Raw genomic sequence first — 15,756 nt, 5'->3', positions numbered from 1 at the left:
CGCGTCGGGCTGATCGCTGCTCGCGCGTGACTTACAGTATGTGTCTGGAGGTCAACAATGCCTCTCTTTGACTTCTTGCCACCAACTCTACTCTCAAGCGGCCAGTCGTCAGGCTTTAAGCAACGCTATCATGAGGGAGAAACGCAAGCGAATTGCTTCAAATGCTAAAGGCCTCTCGGCTGGGGAAAGGCTAAATCGGAACCGTTTACTAGCGGAATATGACTTGCGATGGAACTGGATTGGCACGGAAGCAAAACACGTCTCGGATATTACTCGAGAGCATTGTCTACGAGCTGCTGGGATTTCTCTATCGGGTCTCAAACGCCCATGCGCGAATAAATTCATCAAGGACAGCCGTGGGTGTAATCCGGTTCAAGACCTTGCCACCAGCTCGGAAGATCCAGAGGATATCATTGTCATTTCTGATGGCGAGGAGGCTAGCACTTGTGACAAGAAACGATGCAAAGACAATCCATATTGCTTGAACTACATGGGCCAGGAGAAATGGGAAGATGAAGGTGGGCCTTAACCCCATATTTTGATACTTGGCTTGAACTATTTGTAACTTGTCAATGCACAGATAAAGCCAAAGACGCGTATCTCAAAGCACACCTTAAAGGGGAAGATCCTCATGAGCATCTGAAGGAAGCACAACCAGTCGGACTCAAGGTGATTGATACCAAAACTTCTTGTTGCAATGTTCCTTATGGACAAAGCTAGAATCTTGGTGCTACATGTTATGCAAATGCATTTCTACAAGTATGATTCAAATTGTCGTCTCACGGAATACCATCTCATACACAGCAGGTCTGGTTTCAAGACATTGCCTTCCGCTCAGGCGTATACAGATGTCAGCCGTCCCCAGATAATAGGATCAAATTCAAGGATTCGCCTATCTTTCAGCTTCAAGTGACATTCACGGCTCTTCAGGAAGGCATTAAATCCGTTTTCAATCCAATAAAGCTCGTCGAGAGTCTACGGCTACGGACGTCCGAACAGCAAGATGCTCAAGAGTGGGCTGATCTTTGTCCTTGCTGTCTCAACCCTCTGATAAGACGTATTCAGGTTCTCAAAGTTATTCATGTCGCATCTTGATGACGAGTTCAAGAAGCAAAGCGATCCTGACCTCCGAACGTTACTGTCAGATCAGGTGAGCTGCAGCGTCTCTGCGCATTCTGATAACAATAATTAATCTGATTAGTTTGAAGGTAAAATGGTTAATGCGACGGTCTGTGACAAATGCAAGACGCGGTCTGAAAGGGAGACAACATTTCTTGAACTTGAAGTAAATCTGGAGGTGTGTAGTGCCTGTTTCTTCATCATATGTCTATTCAATCGACTCTCCAGAAAGGCGGTACCTTAATGGATCGAATCGCTTCACTTCTAGCTCCCGAAAGGCTGGATGAAAACAACAAATATATGTGCGCAATATGCGACAGCTTGCAAGACGCCACTCGTTATACAGAAATCCGAGGTCTACCACCGGTTTTGCACATCTCCCTCCTCCGATTTGTCTACGACTTTGCAACCTTCGAGCGAAAGAAATCCAAGCTTCCTCTCAGATTTCCGCCATATCTAGACATGAAGCCATTTCTTAATTCTGCGGGTCCTGGCCAGATGGTCGGTGAGGAAACTAGCGGAACGGAAATATATGAGCTGCGCGGTGTGCTCTTACATAAGGGACCTAGTGCCTATCACGGACATTATGAAGCGCAGGTCTTTAACCAGGAGTAAGTGAAAAAGGTTACAGCTTATCCACATAGGAACCGTCCCTGATTGTAAGGAACTGGGCAGAACTAACCAGTGGTACCAATTCAACGATGAAGCCGTCACGCCTTTGTCTTCGTTCTACTCTCCAAAGTCCGCGCCAATTACGAGCAGCGAACCTATAATAGTCGATGGAGAAGATGACACGTCCGTTTCCCTATTTCTTGAGTTCGACCACCTGTTGACATACAAATAACAGTGATAGACCTGCCAAACGACAGAAACGAAATGTTAATTCGCGTCGGATTGACGACAGCGATGAGGGTGAGGCAGCGTCGTGAGTTGGCTACAATCTATTTTCAGGAGATAGTCTCAAATGAATGGTCTTAGAACAGCACCTGTTGCCATATCCACGGGGACAAAGTATGCGCTAACTCTTCCGTAGCGTTTCTTCGTTTTTAATTTTGTTTTCAGAGTTCTCAGTTCGAAGGATGCATACATGCTGATTTATGCGCGACGCGAGGAACCAAACCTCGACGACGCACGCGTACCTGTTCCTCCCACAGACGCACTAGAAATTATCAGGTCGTCAAATGAAGAGCATGAAAAGGCGTGTGCTGACTATAATGCAATGTAAGTCAGTACTTCACTGTTTGAGGACAGAATTTTAACGTCGGATAAAAGGCGTGAGCAGAAGAAGACAGAATTTATCAAGGTGCGGGACAACATAAGGGACGTGTATCGGTCCTGGCATATATCCTCCGCTTATGAGGTAAGTGCGTCTCGAATAAATATAGTGCACCTTTACTCATTCATTTGCAGCCTAGCGTAATAGTCAGCAAGGCTGCTCTTCAGAAATGGATTTTAAGCCCACTTGCTCCACTCGAATCTAAGAGTAGCGTGCAATCAGCTACGCCCGCGCCCTCCGAACAGAAGCCAGTGGAGGAAGTTAGCGAAGCTGCCCAAAACACTGAGACGGTCGCTTCGAGTAACCCCGATATAGCAAATGATACTCCATGGGAAGCGCTGAACATCATTGATAATACCAATCTTCTTTGCACGCATTCTATTGATCAAGAGCGGCTATTAAATCCGTTAGCTGACAAAGACATGAAGATCATATCAATGGTATGTTCTCATTCAGTTCTTACATACATACAAATGACTCGGGAACTACAGGAAGCCCGCGATAAGATTGTCAAAGATGGCACAAGGCTGTTGCCCGAATTGACAGTGGATAACGTTTGTAGGCTTTGTGTTGAGAACGAGTTTGCAGGTGCGTTCTTTCCTTCGTTGCGCTGCAACGTGTTTTGACGGTACCTCAGAGAAGCTCTATCAAATGGAACATCCCCGTCTCGTGGCGGAGTTTAATGAAATCTCCAGCACAGCAACCGAGAATGAAGGCTTTTGGATATCAAAGACATGGTTTAAAGGCAAGTATAAGCGCGTTACTGTTAGATTGCTCCGTGACATGAATGATTAATTTCGGTGAACTCCTTATTCAGATTGGGTACTAAACAGGCCGAGGATGCATGTCCCGTCGCAGCCGGATCCTCCGCCCGAAAACGTCTCCGATGACCCGGCTTTGGGTTTCCGTTCCCATGTGTATTGCAAACATGGTAGCTTGACAATTAACGTTGGCACTCGACGACGTATCTCGTTGGAGGTAAGTCCTTTGATGGCCATTACAGACTCCGACTCCATCTTTCTAAACTGATGCTCGTCAGGCTGTGAAACTCCTGCAGCGAATATTCCAGGACTGGGAACCACCTCCTTGGGATGCAGAAACCTGTCCGGCTTGCGATGTCGACGTGCACATATCAAAGGAGAGTAAACTAGAGCAACGGAAGAAAGCAGAAAATGAAAAGGTAGGCAATAATCTCCGAGTATATCCGAATTTACTATTTATTCCCGGTTTAGGCCAAGTTTAATCGGTTGAATGAAGAGAATATATTCGGGCAATATGGAATTCTGCAGAATTCAACCTTCGCAGTTGTCCCTTCGGAGTTCATTCATTCATGGAGGAAATGGCTTGTAAAACCGGGAGATTCGCCTCGAGTGACGGAAATCAACACGCAAAGCATGCTTTGCCCTCATGAGAGACTGATCCTTGACCTTTCTGAGGAAGCCGACTTTGATGAAGATGTCGCCGTCTTGACAATGTCCGAGTGGGAACAGTTACAGACTCTGTACGAAAAATCCGATCTTTCTTGTTAGTTTCATCTGATTCACTTCTTGGTTACAGATACGAGGCTGGTCCACTAATAAAGTGTGAATGCCGCATGGAACTTGATGGGTCCGGTCATGAACGGAGGTACATCATCAGCGAGATACCTTGTTGTTCGGATTGTCGAACAAAGGAGTAAGCCATCTTACGTTGCTGAAAGCAGGAGATCGTGAACTAAATCGGAAATCAGAAAACTTAGTTTCAATTCAACGATGCTAACAGTTATCCGTATTGACAAAGGGCTGGTTCCCAGCAACTCAACGCAGTTGCCGTCGATTGTTGTCCAACACCCGTTGGCTCCATCTCCTGTTTCAAACGGAAAGAAGCTTAACGAGGCTAAAAACTCAATCACGGCAAAAGCGAATGGGACTCGGCAGTCAAGACGGTTGCAAGAAGGCAAGTATTCTAATTGTCAGCAAATCCGGATCCAAAAGGACTGGACCGTGAAAGATGTGAAAGCTGCGGTAGGTTATCAAACTCTAGAAACGCCATGCGGCATCAATTTGACTCTCCTTCATAGATCTATAAGGCTTTCAGGATCCCGACAATATCGCAACAATTATATTACCACGGCAAGGAGCTCGACGATAACTCTAAAACCGTAGCCGAGCTCCAGATCCTCAATAAGGACACGCTTTACCTCAAAGAAGTCATCGAGGACATGATTGTTCTGGACTCTGACATTGAGGATGAGCCCCTCCGAAAGAAGTCGAGGAAGCATGATGAGGGTGATGCCTTCAAAGGCACACTTTTAAGCGGAGGCACAAAGTCTCCACCACCACCACCGAATGGCAGTGACAATCCTCCGGGCTCAAGGCCATCCTCTCCACTACAAAAAGCTTGCTCGGCGTGCACCTTGCTAAATCCCCTTGATGCCGAGCGCTGCGATGCTTGTGAAGCGTTCCTTTGATCTTTTGCATTTCCCGTCAAATGGATTGTGTAGCATTGCATGTAACGACGCATATGTATAAATCCAAGACTTTACCCATGAGCGTATAACAAAGGTTCTAATTGTCCATCGGGCATATTTTGTACAAAGATTACAACTTTCTTTTTTTCTGAACCGGAAAAGATGGGGAAAGGAGGGAAGCAAGCGGCATGATTTAATATAAGATAAGCAGCAGCAACACTGTCAGTGCAAAGCAGTAACGAAACAAGCGATTTTTCGCATATGGAAATCGCGCCTGAGCGCCCAAGGCCCAAAGAAAACAATAAGAGAGAGACAGAGGGAGATGTCTATATGAACAAAGAAACTTAGAAGGAAACAGGGTTAAAAGGGCCCTAAAGATGATAAAGGAGCAGCCGTCGCTGTGTATGGTGGTATAGCGCTCTGTGTTAAAGAAAATTGTGTAGGCACCGTACCTGTTGAGTGCGGCCGCATCCCATCAAGCGAAGGCTGAGCAAGAGGTGTCTGTTCAACGGGAGTCATCATTTGCTGCGTCCGGGTGTGCTGCTGCAGAATCGAACTAGCAGTCATCATGACATCCACTTCACTCGACAGTGGACCAGTGATCTCTACCGCATGCGCGACGGCAGTTTGCGTAGCAACTGACACCTCATTGACAGTCACTGGTGCAGCTCCTGGCGCTTGTTGAGATGGGGGAACGCCTGTTGCAAGAGACATCACCGCCGTGCGGTCAGCAGCGACTTGACGGGCCGCCTGGAAAACAACCTGCTGCGCAGCTGCAACGAGAGCATGTGAAGAAGGCGGAACGGCCTCTGGGTGTACGGAAACTTCTTGATCCAGAGCTTGGGCCGTCACGGTGAGGACATGCTGTTGTTTCGCAAGAGCTTGAAGTTCAGGCCCAGGCGGCTCGTGGGGACGAGCAGAAGCAATAACATGTGCTTGTGCTTCCTGAGCAACGCGCTGCGCAGCACTCGTGAGGACCTGCATCATCTGTGCGTCCTGCGCTGTTAATGCCGCCGGTTGCCCTAAAGGTGGCGGCGGCATGGCTTGTATAGGCCTGTAAAGGACACGGTCAGTGATAATTGGGTTTTGATATGAGAATCAGTACCGTCCAACAGTGCCTGCAACATTGGGTACAATAGAGTCGCTATTAACCCGTCGGGGATTATGAAGATCCACAGCAAGAGAAGGCCGAACGCCGCTGAAGGACATGTCTGTCCCTGTCGGAACTGGTGATACGCTGATGAGGAAAGTTTGCGTAAGCAATTCTTCCTTTCCGTCCTGCATAGTCTGTGGCAAACAAAGGTCAGTAAAGTAATATAACAAAATCTGTGTCGCTGCGTACTCTAGCTTCGACCGTAACCTCACAGCTCTGCGCATCTGGAGGCGGGATCCCTTGTAATTGGCCATCTCGCCATGACAACCACGGAGGCAGATTCGGAGAACTGTATTGTACTTGGATATTTGCCCTCGATGCTTGAGGGTCCCATATCCGAGGCATCCATGACCACCGTAATCCAATGTATGCAACGCTCGGTGGTGCCCCTGCGAGCTTTCGTCGGAAAGGTCGGAACTCCCAGCCGCCCTCGGCCTTTTTCTTGGCATCAATGTTCCAAATATGGTTGCCCTTTGATTTGGCCTTCTTGCCGTCTTCGTTGAAACGCGAGATATACGGCTGGGTCCATAGATAATTTCGAACCTTGATCCATCAAAAATGTGATGTTTTAAATTTATAGTGAATATGCCGTAACATTAAGAAGCCCAAGATAACGGTACCTTTTTCATCGCGATTTTCTCCTCCGGGAATCCTTGCCGAGCAAGCTTAAACACGATAAGGTTTATAAAATGCTCTAACATAACGTGTAGATATGTCAAGGACTTACTTCTTCTAGAAACCCATTAGTAAATGCCTGAATGCGAAACTTGAACGGTCGGAAGTCCGGGGATTCATCCAATCGTTGCATTTTCTTTGCCATCAGCGTCTGATGAATTAATTCACCTTTTGCATCCGTCGCATCCACTAATGAAATATTAGATAAAGTCGATTATGGCAAAAAGGAAAGTACGAACAATTCGAACAGACTTTGTTCAAAAACTCAAAGAAAACGCGATCTACGTCAGCACGATACTCGGGTGGAATTTCGTTCCCACTACTCGCCCCGCTCGACAAAGGTTGACTATCTGCAGGCGAAGCAGAACTTCCAGCAGCACTCGGACGGCGATGCGGCGAACCAGGCCGACTTCTGAGGGGCGGCGATGACTTTGAGGTGTATTGCCCATAAGAAGTGCCGTATGAGCCCTCATAATCAGATTCGCCGTCTTCCTCGCAAGACGAAGAACTAGGCGACCGCGGTGCAGGAGCCGTTGCGCGCGAGTGAGCACGTGAACGTCCCCCCTGACTTGGAACGAATTCAGGAGGTGCATGTTGCTGCAGCGGTTGAGGCTGTTGAACTTGATCAACAGATGTTACAGATCCATTGCCGGCCATAGTGCCGTACATGGACTGGTGAGGGTTGGGATGCGAGAACGATCCGGAACGAGAACCAAGTCCGGAACTCTGCCCAAGAGGTGCAGGAGCAGTTTGCATCGGAATAGGAGGGGCATGACCCGCCGCGGTGAATTGTTGGCCAGAAAAAGGCATTGCGGATGCACCAGCAAGGTCATGGGGACGCACTGTACCTATGCCTGAGCCTAACTGCGATTGAACGGGTGTTGTGCTTGATAAGTCGGCCCATCCGCTCGTCGTGTTCGTTGGACTTGCCATTTCCACACCAAGCTGCGCATCGATTTCCCGCCGCCCGGTATCGGTGAGAGAAACAGGGGCCGAAGCTGTGAGAGGCAGTGGAAATGATGTCTGGGATTGTAGGAGTCCAGGTCGAACACCCGTAACAGGCGCGGATGAAGGAATCTGTTTTCATAGTATCTAGCGGTTAATAAGCAGAACACCAGGACTGAATGGCGAACTGACTGGTCGTGATGTGGACATATTCACAATAGCTGGGGCACCTGGGACAATTGATCCGGTACTCATAGGGTTTACGGTAGTCAGAGATGAAGACAGAGAACCTGAGGAAGCTGTATGCGATAAAGGAATTTGTGCATTGCCTGAGAGTGTTGCAACAGGAGAAGGCATTACTGATTGGGCCTGCGATGTCGAGAGAGACTGGCCTTGGAGAACAGGAAGGTCAAGGTTGATTTTAGGAGGTGAAGCGGACTGGGTCAAGGGAGGCAAGCTTCCATCCGAAGGATCTAGACGAATTACTTTATTGACACGGTTACCACCCATAGATGATGCACACCGCTTGCGTGATGTATCCGAATCGGGACTACCCTGATTACCGGTGACGCTTGTCAAGTCCATCGACAACGGCCCACCAACGGCTTGCTCAAGCGAAGACGGCCCGGACGGTATTGACAAGACACCCGAGTTAGGGAAATTAGGAATAAATCCAGGAGGAGTCGAGGGGTTGTTTGTTAGGCGGGGTAACGACATTGAATGTCTGTGGCCCTGCGTATTTGACGATGCCGAAGGGCCGCCAGACATACCTCCTCTTGGACTGTCTTGCTTGGGAGGTGAGTCTATGCCGGTATTGGACAGAAGTTCAGCCACGAGTGCGACCTTCTGCCTCATTTCATCTATTTTCGAAGAAGCCTCAAAACTCTTGCCCATCGAGCACGCCTGGCGAGCAGAAGCTGCTGCACGCATTATACTGTAAATGTCATGGTTAGAATGAGGACAATGTATAAATTGGATTAGGCGCGGATGAATCCAAAAATAGTATCATGGCCTGGGAAACATATGCATGAGAGGAGATTACTTGCCTGTTTAACACGTCGTCCACAACAAGCATATGGGGTGCATTAACTGGGTCAGGCCGCGGAATGCCGGTTACTTCCGAGGGGAGTGTGAACTTGAAAGAGGCTTCCTGTGTGCTCTGGGATGGGGAAGGTCGTGATCCGAAATTGGCTGTAGCTCCTGGAGAAGCCAAAGATCCAGACCGACTACGATTCAGTAAAGATGCATTAGGTTCCTCGAGTGCCGAAGCTAGCGAAGATGTGGAAACATTGGAGAACGGTGGTGGGACAGGGGACGCTGCATGTGATGGGTTGCTAGACGGTGTGTGGACGCTCCCCGGTGATTGCTCCCGAACGGGCGTGACGCCTTGCATATCATCATTCCCAGAGCTTTGCATCTGTATTTGCTGGTGAGAAGCGGCGAAACCGTTCATAAAAGCGCCTGAGGGATCTCCGCTGGCTATACTGTCGAGAACATCCATGTCGAGTTGAGTTAATGAGACGGACGGAGCAGTATGAGATGAGCCTGGCCTAGCCTCAAACGCGATTGCAGCGCCTGGACTGTGTGCTGCAGACGACGTAAGCTTATCTTGCGACGTCGAGTTGAATGCATGGAAGGAAACGCCCATATCTTCGGATTTTGGCACGAATGAACCGACATCAGCCACGAGCACATCCGGATGAACGTGGTCATCTGTGCTGGCTAGAGGGGGCGTTGGCATTGTAAGGTCTAGTTCAAGCAGCGCACGCTCGTCTTGTGCAGCAGAACGTCAAGTCAAAATTTCCTCCGGATATGGATACGATACCGACACGCCGGTCCTGACAACTTCCACCTCTCTGTGTTTAAGCCTTTCCCCCGTCGACGAGTAACTAGAATCACGTTTCTCGGTGGTTTCGCTAACCAGCCGCGATGAACGTGGCTCTTCCTAGCGGCCAGGTCGAGAGTGTGGTAATGAAGACGAGTCTGTGACTACTTCAGAGATGCAAGTCCTGTTAACCGAGCGGGAGAAGTCCCTTTAGCACCAAACGTCAAATCTCCGTTGTAATTCAATCACTCACGAGCACTATGCAGCACAAAATAGGCAACAAAGGAAACGACACGCCTTTGTGGATTATTGCGCGTTGATCTGAGGAAGGAGAAAATGCGAGTACGCGTAGAGTGACCACACTCGAGATGTTTCGCGCAACCGTAAGGACGAGGATCCGCGAATGCGAATGCGGCTGAAGAAGGTCGGTGGAGATGTTTATAAGATGTCGAGGGAGATGAAGAGGTGCAGCGAGGTCGGTCGAGGACGAGCGGCGGACGTGCAGCGTTCACGGCTACCTACTTGGCCTTATGGCTGATGAGACGCTTAATTTTAAATTATATTTAATTCATCTGTAACTTCCTCTTTGGGTTGGCACAAAACCTTTCTAACGGACCGAACACCGCTTCCAGGTTACTTCTTTAGGATTGTTCTCGCCGGCCGCCGGTTTTCTGGATCACCCACGTCCACTTTCGGAAACTATTTTTACCACGCTTCTCTTTTCCACGACAAAATGTAATTCCAAATATGTACATTTGTTACAGCATTTTGCACAGGCGCGCTTTGCTTGCTGAAGAGGTCTACATGCGTCTGGACGTAGAGCGCGCGCTTTCGTATCAAAAGTTGTATGGAGACTCAGGAGAGGCCGAGGACGGAAGTATGGAACATTGGGACTATTCTAGACCCTTCACCTTCGCTTACTGCAATCTTTGATCGCCCTCCTGCACACCTTCGACATGTGTTTGATCCAGCCCAAAAACACGATTTACTAATGTGCACCTTTCCAGCAATGACTTGCTCCAGTGGATTGTTCCGCGTCACTTCCCTCATCATTCCGAATCTAATTTTTGTGATTTCGGACAGGCAAAACGACTTATGACATGCCCTGGCCTTCCTTTTCTTCCCTGCTGAATCGTCTGGCTAAGCTCAAGGTCTTCTCTCCTCTGGTTCTAGAGCTGCGTATCGTTCAACAGTAACGAGAGAACTGATCAGTGGCAAGACCTTATGAGAAGTTGTCGATTCATACCCTTCTCCCTCCCGATCCAACGGGCTTGGCTGTACTCGAGTGTGTGCTGCAGAAGGCTCTTGACGACTTGCACGTCAGTCGTCAGACACACCCCTTTTACATGCGAGCTATTAAAGAACTGCACAAAGCTGTGCTCAGAGCGGGAGAAATGCTCGGATGACTGTACTTCTGGACGTGTTCGTCATTACATATCGAAATTTGTACTTCAGCTAGACCTGCTTGGACTTTTATCGAACATCTTTGACAATCGGTATGTTATCGTATCAGATGAAGTACGTACTCCTCTGTAAAGTTCTCGCATATTGCAGGTCCTTTCGGTACTCTTATTAGGATCTAGGGGCACTTCTACCTACTAGGTCTCCCGTTTCGACTTATACTCTTCTTCGACACAATATTGCATTGATTGATCTAGGCTTGGTATCGCCTGCCTGACCGTTGAGCTCTCACACTGCGTAACTAGACCACTCAGTCCAGACTAACCTGGATCAACGCACGGACTTCGCCTTGCTCTATCGAAATTTCAACGCAAGCAATAACAACCCTTCCCGCATTCCTGCAGGCAAGTTCTTATCTTCCGGATAACGGAGCGGCCTACGGGAGTGAATCTGTATCCGTCTACCCACATTCCATTGAGAAACTATTTCCTTGAGATCCTTCCACGTAAAACACTTGGTTTAACATTTCTCAATGCTCTCAGCATCACAGCTGCCAAGCTTAACCGTATCGTCCCGGCCAGTGGTCACGCTCTGTATTCATTCGGATAAGTTCCTTGCATTGTATCGGTCACATTGATCCCAGGAACTAGCCTAGTGCCCTGGCGAGGAACTTTCGCAACAGAACGACCTCGTCGAAAAGGGCCGAGCTTATACACATCTCAATGCTTGCGTGTGGGTGCTCATCCTTGCTCTCCGTCGGACACGTAATACGCCTCTATCAGTCCGCGGGGAACCCGAGGGCAACGTTGCAAGAAAATATCGGTGAAAGATGATCCATCTAGACCGAAGCTCTGACTACGCATGCTAACACTACATGAGAGGAAGAGACGCCTATTATTTTCATCCAGGCTTAAAACTTTGTGTTCGATCATAAACTCCGCCCATAGCTGCCCCTTCTGGACTATCGACGGGAATGATGAGTTTCCGAATGAGCGTTTATCCCTGGAAAGGCTGTTCTTCCAGGACACCTCAGCGCTACGTACCCAAGTCCTTGTCTCACTCATACACCGAATCTGATCTCATCGACGTCCGTATCGATCGATAGAAGCTTACTCGAGCGGAGTTTCCGACTGACTAACAATAGATACCTTGCATCTGATATTATTAGCTAGTTACCCATGAGTGATATATGGGAAGCCACCGAAGTGTTATCGCCGAGTCCCGAAGCAGATGCTTGGGCCGATCTGAAACCTAATATTCATCGTCGGTTGCCTCCGTCTCTTTCATCTGAGTTCGCACGTCACTATCCCTTCACAAGAAGTAGTCAGACCTCGTGAAGTTGGGGTGTAAATTCCTTATTGGCACACTTGAGAGAACTATCCTTCGTTTCTCAATGCAATAGAACTGGAATTTCTCTTTGATCTATTTGAACGGAGCAGTGCTGAAGACTCGAGCAAGGGTGCTCGAGCCGTTATCGTGCTTTTATTGAATACAGATCACACCATTTCACGCAACCTACGATACGTGGGCTCATTTTTAAGCAACAGCTGACAGGCGGAACAAAAATGATTGCTAACAAGATTTTAGACAAGACATGGCCGGGTGGCCTTGGTGGGGTATGTAATGGAGGCCACGGTAGAACCAAACGGCACGTTGACATTTCGTTTGCACTTTCATGTTATCTAGTTTATCCATCCACTCCATTTATGCTAGTATGAGAGTAATTTAATACAGGAGAAATTGAGCAGCAAATAGATAGGAACGATAGCTAAACACGATAGCAATGAACAGAGCAAGTTATTGATGAGCATTACGAAAACAACGGATGGTGGTAGGTGAAAGCAATTTTAGTTGTTATGGAATAATCAAAGAAAGCGTCAGAAGGGAAAGTAGATATTGCAGACGAGAAATCAAAGGCAGAATGGCCCCCAGGGTGTTCCTTCGATTCAGTAGTGTCGGCGGCAAGGCCTGGAATATTGTGACGATGTCAAACGCTCAGACCGGTTCAAACCCTGGTTCTGCATACCCTAGTTCTGCATAGAGTTATCATATTGCTGAGGATAGAGATTGCCAGAATAGGCCGGTGTACTAGCCTGCGACGACGCAGCAGGAGACGGGTACGCAAACATGCGTGTATCAATAATCGCAGACGGACGGCCTGAAGGAGTGCGTCCTGGAATAGGGAACATAGGCACCGTGGCGGGACGGAGGGGGCCGCATGGCACTCCCGGAGTGACTGAAGGACCAGGTCTAGAAGGCACAATATAGGTGTTCTGAGCACTTGGACTCTCCTTCGCAGCAATAGCAGACGCCTTTGCTAAACCCTCGTAGGCACCAGTGGGTAATTTCCCGTACTTCTCAAAGTATGCCGCCTCGAATTCTTCCCTGTGCTCTTCAAGCAGCTCGCGCTGAAAGAAAATTTAATGACTCGTATTGCAACGTGCCGAGCTAAACTCACGATCGTGTACTGTGGAATTTTGATTTCACCGCGCTTGTATTTCTCGTGCATTTCTTCATCATGTTTCTTTTTCTCTTCACGAAGCTGTTTCTAGTAATCGTGTGTCTCATGAGCCACGACATTGGATTTAAAAGAATGCAATAAAAATTTACTTGTGTGGGTCGGCCTGGCGGAGCACGTCTCCTTGTGGTCTTCTCTCGTGTCTTCCCTTTAGCAGAGGCCGGTAATTGTTCCTGGAGCGCAGCTGTCAGCAACGCAGTTGGAAAAATGTGGCATGAAACTTGCCGTGGTAGGGCCCTGTGGTTGCCCAAGCATATTTCGTCCCATCGCTTCGGCCTTGTGGCCAGAGGTCTCGGGTGATATAAAGCCTGACATGTTGCGTCCAAACGCCCCAGAAAGAGTCTCCTTCTCTTTACCCTTGCCCTTCAGTTTAGAGCAAGTGGGGAGAGGAGGTGGTGAGAACGGGTGTGCGTTAACCTCGCCACCTGTTGCTTGTTCGGTGTCCTCAGCTTCTTCATCTTCGTCACCAGTTCGCAGGCCAGCTGTGGTATCGAGAGGTTCGAGAGCCATATAACCCGGAACTACCATCTTGGGCGGGGTGATGCAAAAGTATCTGATGATACCATGTTTCATCAGCCACTCGACTGGACGATATACAAATCTGAATTTGACGTAGGATCGAGGAGGTCCTCCACCATGAGGCGTGCCAGCCCATGTTTTGGGAAATTGTGGCGCACACATACGTTCCGGTGCTCTGGCAACGACGTCATACTCGGGACCTAATCTGGCAAGTTGATCTTCACGATGTGATGTTAGTCTATCTGGGTCATTGGGGGATCTTCCCTCACCACGATTGGCTAACATAATCTTGAGCTCGATTATGCCATGATTGTCTTCGGGTTTTGGAAAAGGAGCAGTCGACGGGATATTCGCAAACATGTACGGAATCTCGGACTGGTTCCCTGATCTAATGCCATCCCGGTGAGTTTCCCCGAGGCCATTGAGGAATCTTCCGGGAGATGCGACGCCATCAACCAAAATGTAACCAGCTGTGAACATCTCGGAGCCTTCATCCCTCCAGTGCACGGAAAACGGCTTGGTTCACTGTCAGCGTCTGCTCAATAAGAGGGGGGGAAATGAAATCACCGTTCCACCGATGCTGGGGATAAAGCATGTAACTTTATTGCCTTCTATGTTGACGCGATATTCGGGCAGTAGCCCGCCACTGCCTTTAATCCACGCCTGGAATTTCATGTGACTGGGCATATCGTTTGATTGTTGTATTGACGGTGCGAAAGAGATAGTTCAGATAGAGAGCAAGAGCGAAAGCGATAGCAGAGACGAGAGCAATACGAAAGCGAGAGGGGCAATTGCTTAAATATTAGACGAGAGCCGAAGCCACTTTCTGAGAATGATACAACATCCGTGGCTGTAGTGGTAAAGGTGGGCTTCTTTTCAGATGTATTAAGATTGGCGAAGACAGGGTCGTTGGACTCAACCACTTGGACCCCCAAGTTTAACTAAGAGAAAATACAAGGTTTTCAGGCCACCATGATGGCGGAAGTCCTGATTGGACTGGGTGAATAAAAAAGCGATCAAACAAGCACCCATATCATATCGTGGCCAAATCCATTTCTATCGATGCGTGGCTTGCCGATCGCAGTCATGTGACCACCAATATCCCTTTGTCCTTTGAAGCAACCGCTAGCAGAAACCGCATCTCAACCCTGAGTCCCACAGCTCTTTTTGTTTTGGGTTAGCCCCAATTGACCACTCACAATTTGACCTGAATTTTACAGAGTCAAAATAACATCATTTCCCTAAGAAAATACATACAGTGAAACCTGTCAATAAGCATACTTGTAGTTTAGCATTTCCTCTCAATAAGCATGAAAATTTTGATCCACCAAGTTGGTAGGCAGGAAAATAGAGGTATATTAAGCATAAAGGGCATTAAGCATTAAGCATTAAGGTGTGAGATTGAGAATATGCTTAATTAAAGGAAATTTTGGGTCATGTGACAGTACAGATCATGACCCAGAGAGAGCCACTTTTTGTACAGGCCACCTCCATTTTGTAAAATAAATGCATAATGTAATGAAAACTACTATTAAAACTTATCATTCATTATGTCTGAGGAGCTTGGATGTGTACAGAACCCAGATGGAATACTCAAGGATGCTAGTGAAATTGTTTTCACTTATTCTAGAGATTCAAGAAGCTTCCCCTGCTGTTAATCTCTCAGCTCTGCTTCCAGATATCCATGCTTCCACTGGTATTCATCCACAAACAAGTACAGTCAATGATACATCTCTACCAAAGGATCCTGCCCATAGCAAAGTACTGAAGTTGAAGCATCAAAAGCTATACAGAGGCTGTCCAATTGCTTTCAAAGCTTAATGTGCTCTTTCAGAGTGAAATTGGGTGCTGAGTTTACTAAGGCTAGAGCACTTTT

The 15,756-nt window shown here is 48.0% G+C and overlaps 3 protein-coding genes across 3 annotated transcripts; 1 reads left to right on the top strand and 2 right to left on the bottom strand.

Moving 5' to 3' along the window:
* Positions 1-130: 130 nt before the first annotated feature.
* FOMMEDRAFT_168881 (cysteine proteinase) lies at positions 131-4,912 on the top strand (the record flags this gene model as incomplete). Its single annotated transcript, XM_007267774.1, has 21 exons — positions 131-518; positions 581-669; positions 721-759; positions 808-1,013; positions 1,066-1,150; positions 1,202-1,297; positions 1,348-1,730; positions 1,795-1,914; positions 1,967-2,044; positions 2,098-2,130; positions 2,182-2,340; positions 2,392-2,479; positions 2,530-2,835; positions 2,887-2,983; positions 3,033-3,140; positions 3,213-3,373; positions 3,435-3,575; positions 3,628-3,896; positions 3,953-4,069; positions 4,125-4,398; positions 4,455-4,912. 21 exons carry the CDS (start codon positions 131-133, stop codon positions 4,842-4,844), a joined length of 3,627 nt encoding a protein of 1,208 aa, XP_007267836.1. The 3' UTR covers positions 4,845-4,912.
* A 28-nt stretch (positions 4,913-4,940) lies between these two features.
* On the bottom strand, positions 4,941-9,862 carry FOMMEDRAFT_21137 (uncharacterized protein). The gene is made up of 9 exons (XM_007267773.1): positions 9,696-9,862; positions 8,664-9,626; positions 7,810-8,551; positions 6,912-7,749; positions 6,725-6,861; positions 6,618-6,662; positions 6,187-6,540; positions 5,950-6,131; positions 4,941-5,898 (listed from the first exon to the last, which is right to left on the bottom strand). The coding sequence occupies exons 2-9, from the start codon at positions 9,356-9,358 to the stop codon at positions 5,205-5,207; spliced, it is 3,687 nt and encodes a 1,228-aa protein (XP_007267835.1). The 5' UTR covers positions 9,359-9,626; positions 9,696-9,862; the 3' UTR covers positions 4,941-5,204.
* A 3,008-nt stretch (positions 9,863-12,870) lies between these two features.
* FOMMEDRAFT_157629 (uncharacterized protein) lies at positions 12,871-14,567 on the bottom strand (the record flags this gene model as incomplete). The annotated part of the gene is made up of 5 exons (XM_007267772.1): positions 12,871-13,251; positions 13,302-13,391; positions 13,454-13,545; positions 13,583-14,396; positions 14,448-14,567. The coding sequence occupies 5 exons, from the start codon at positions 14,565-14,567 to the stop codon at positions 12,871-12,873; spliced, it is 1,497 nt and encodes a 498-aa protein (XP_007267834.1).
* Between the last annotated feature and the right edge of the window lie 1,189 nt (positions 14,568-15,756).

Source organism: Fomitiporia mediterranea (genome assembly GCF_000271605.1).
Source record: "Fomitiporia mediterranea MF3/22 unplaced genomic scaffold FOMMEscaffold_7, whole genome shotgun sequence".
In the NCBI taxonomy this organism is placed as follows: domain Eukaryota; kingdom Fungi; phylum Basidiomycota; class Agaricomycetes; order Hymenochaetales; family Hymenochaetaceae; genus Fomitiporia; species Fomitiporia mediterranea.
The sequence above is the reverse complement of the archived record's forward strand: the minus strand, read 5'-3'. Positions and strand labels throughout refer to the sequence as shown.

Bases quoted from the DNA above. Each gene is read 5' to 3' on its own strand.
- FOMMEDRAFT_21137 (XM_007267773.1), bottom strand. From the start codon at position 9,358: ATGCCAACGCCCCCTCTAGCCAGCACAGATGACCACGTTCATCCGGAT. The intron at 8,552-8,663 runs GCAAGTAATCTC...TGACATTTACAG, and splicing joins GTGGACGACGTGTTAAACAG to TATAATGCGTGCAGCAGCTT. The intron at 5,899-5,949 runs GTACTGATTCTC...TGTCCTTTACAG, and splicing joins GTTGCAGGCACTGTTGGACG to GCCTATACAAGCCATGCCGC.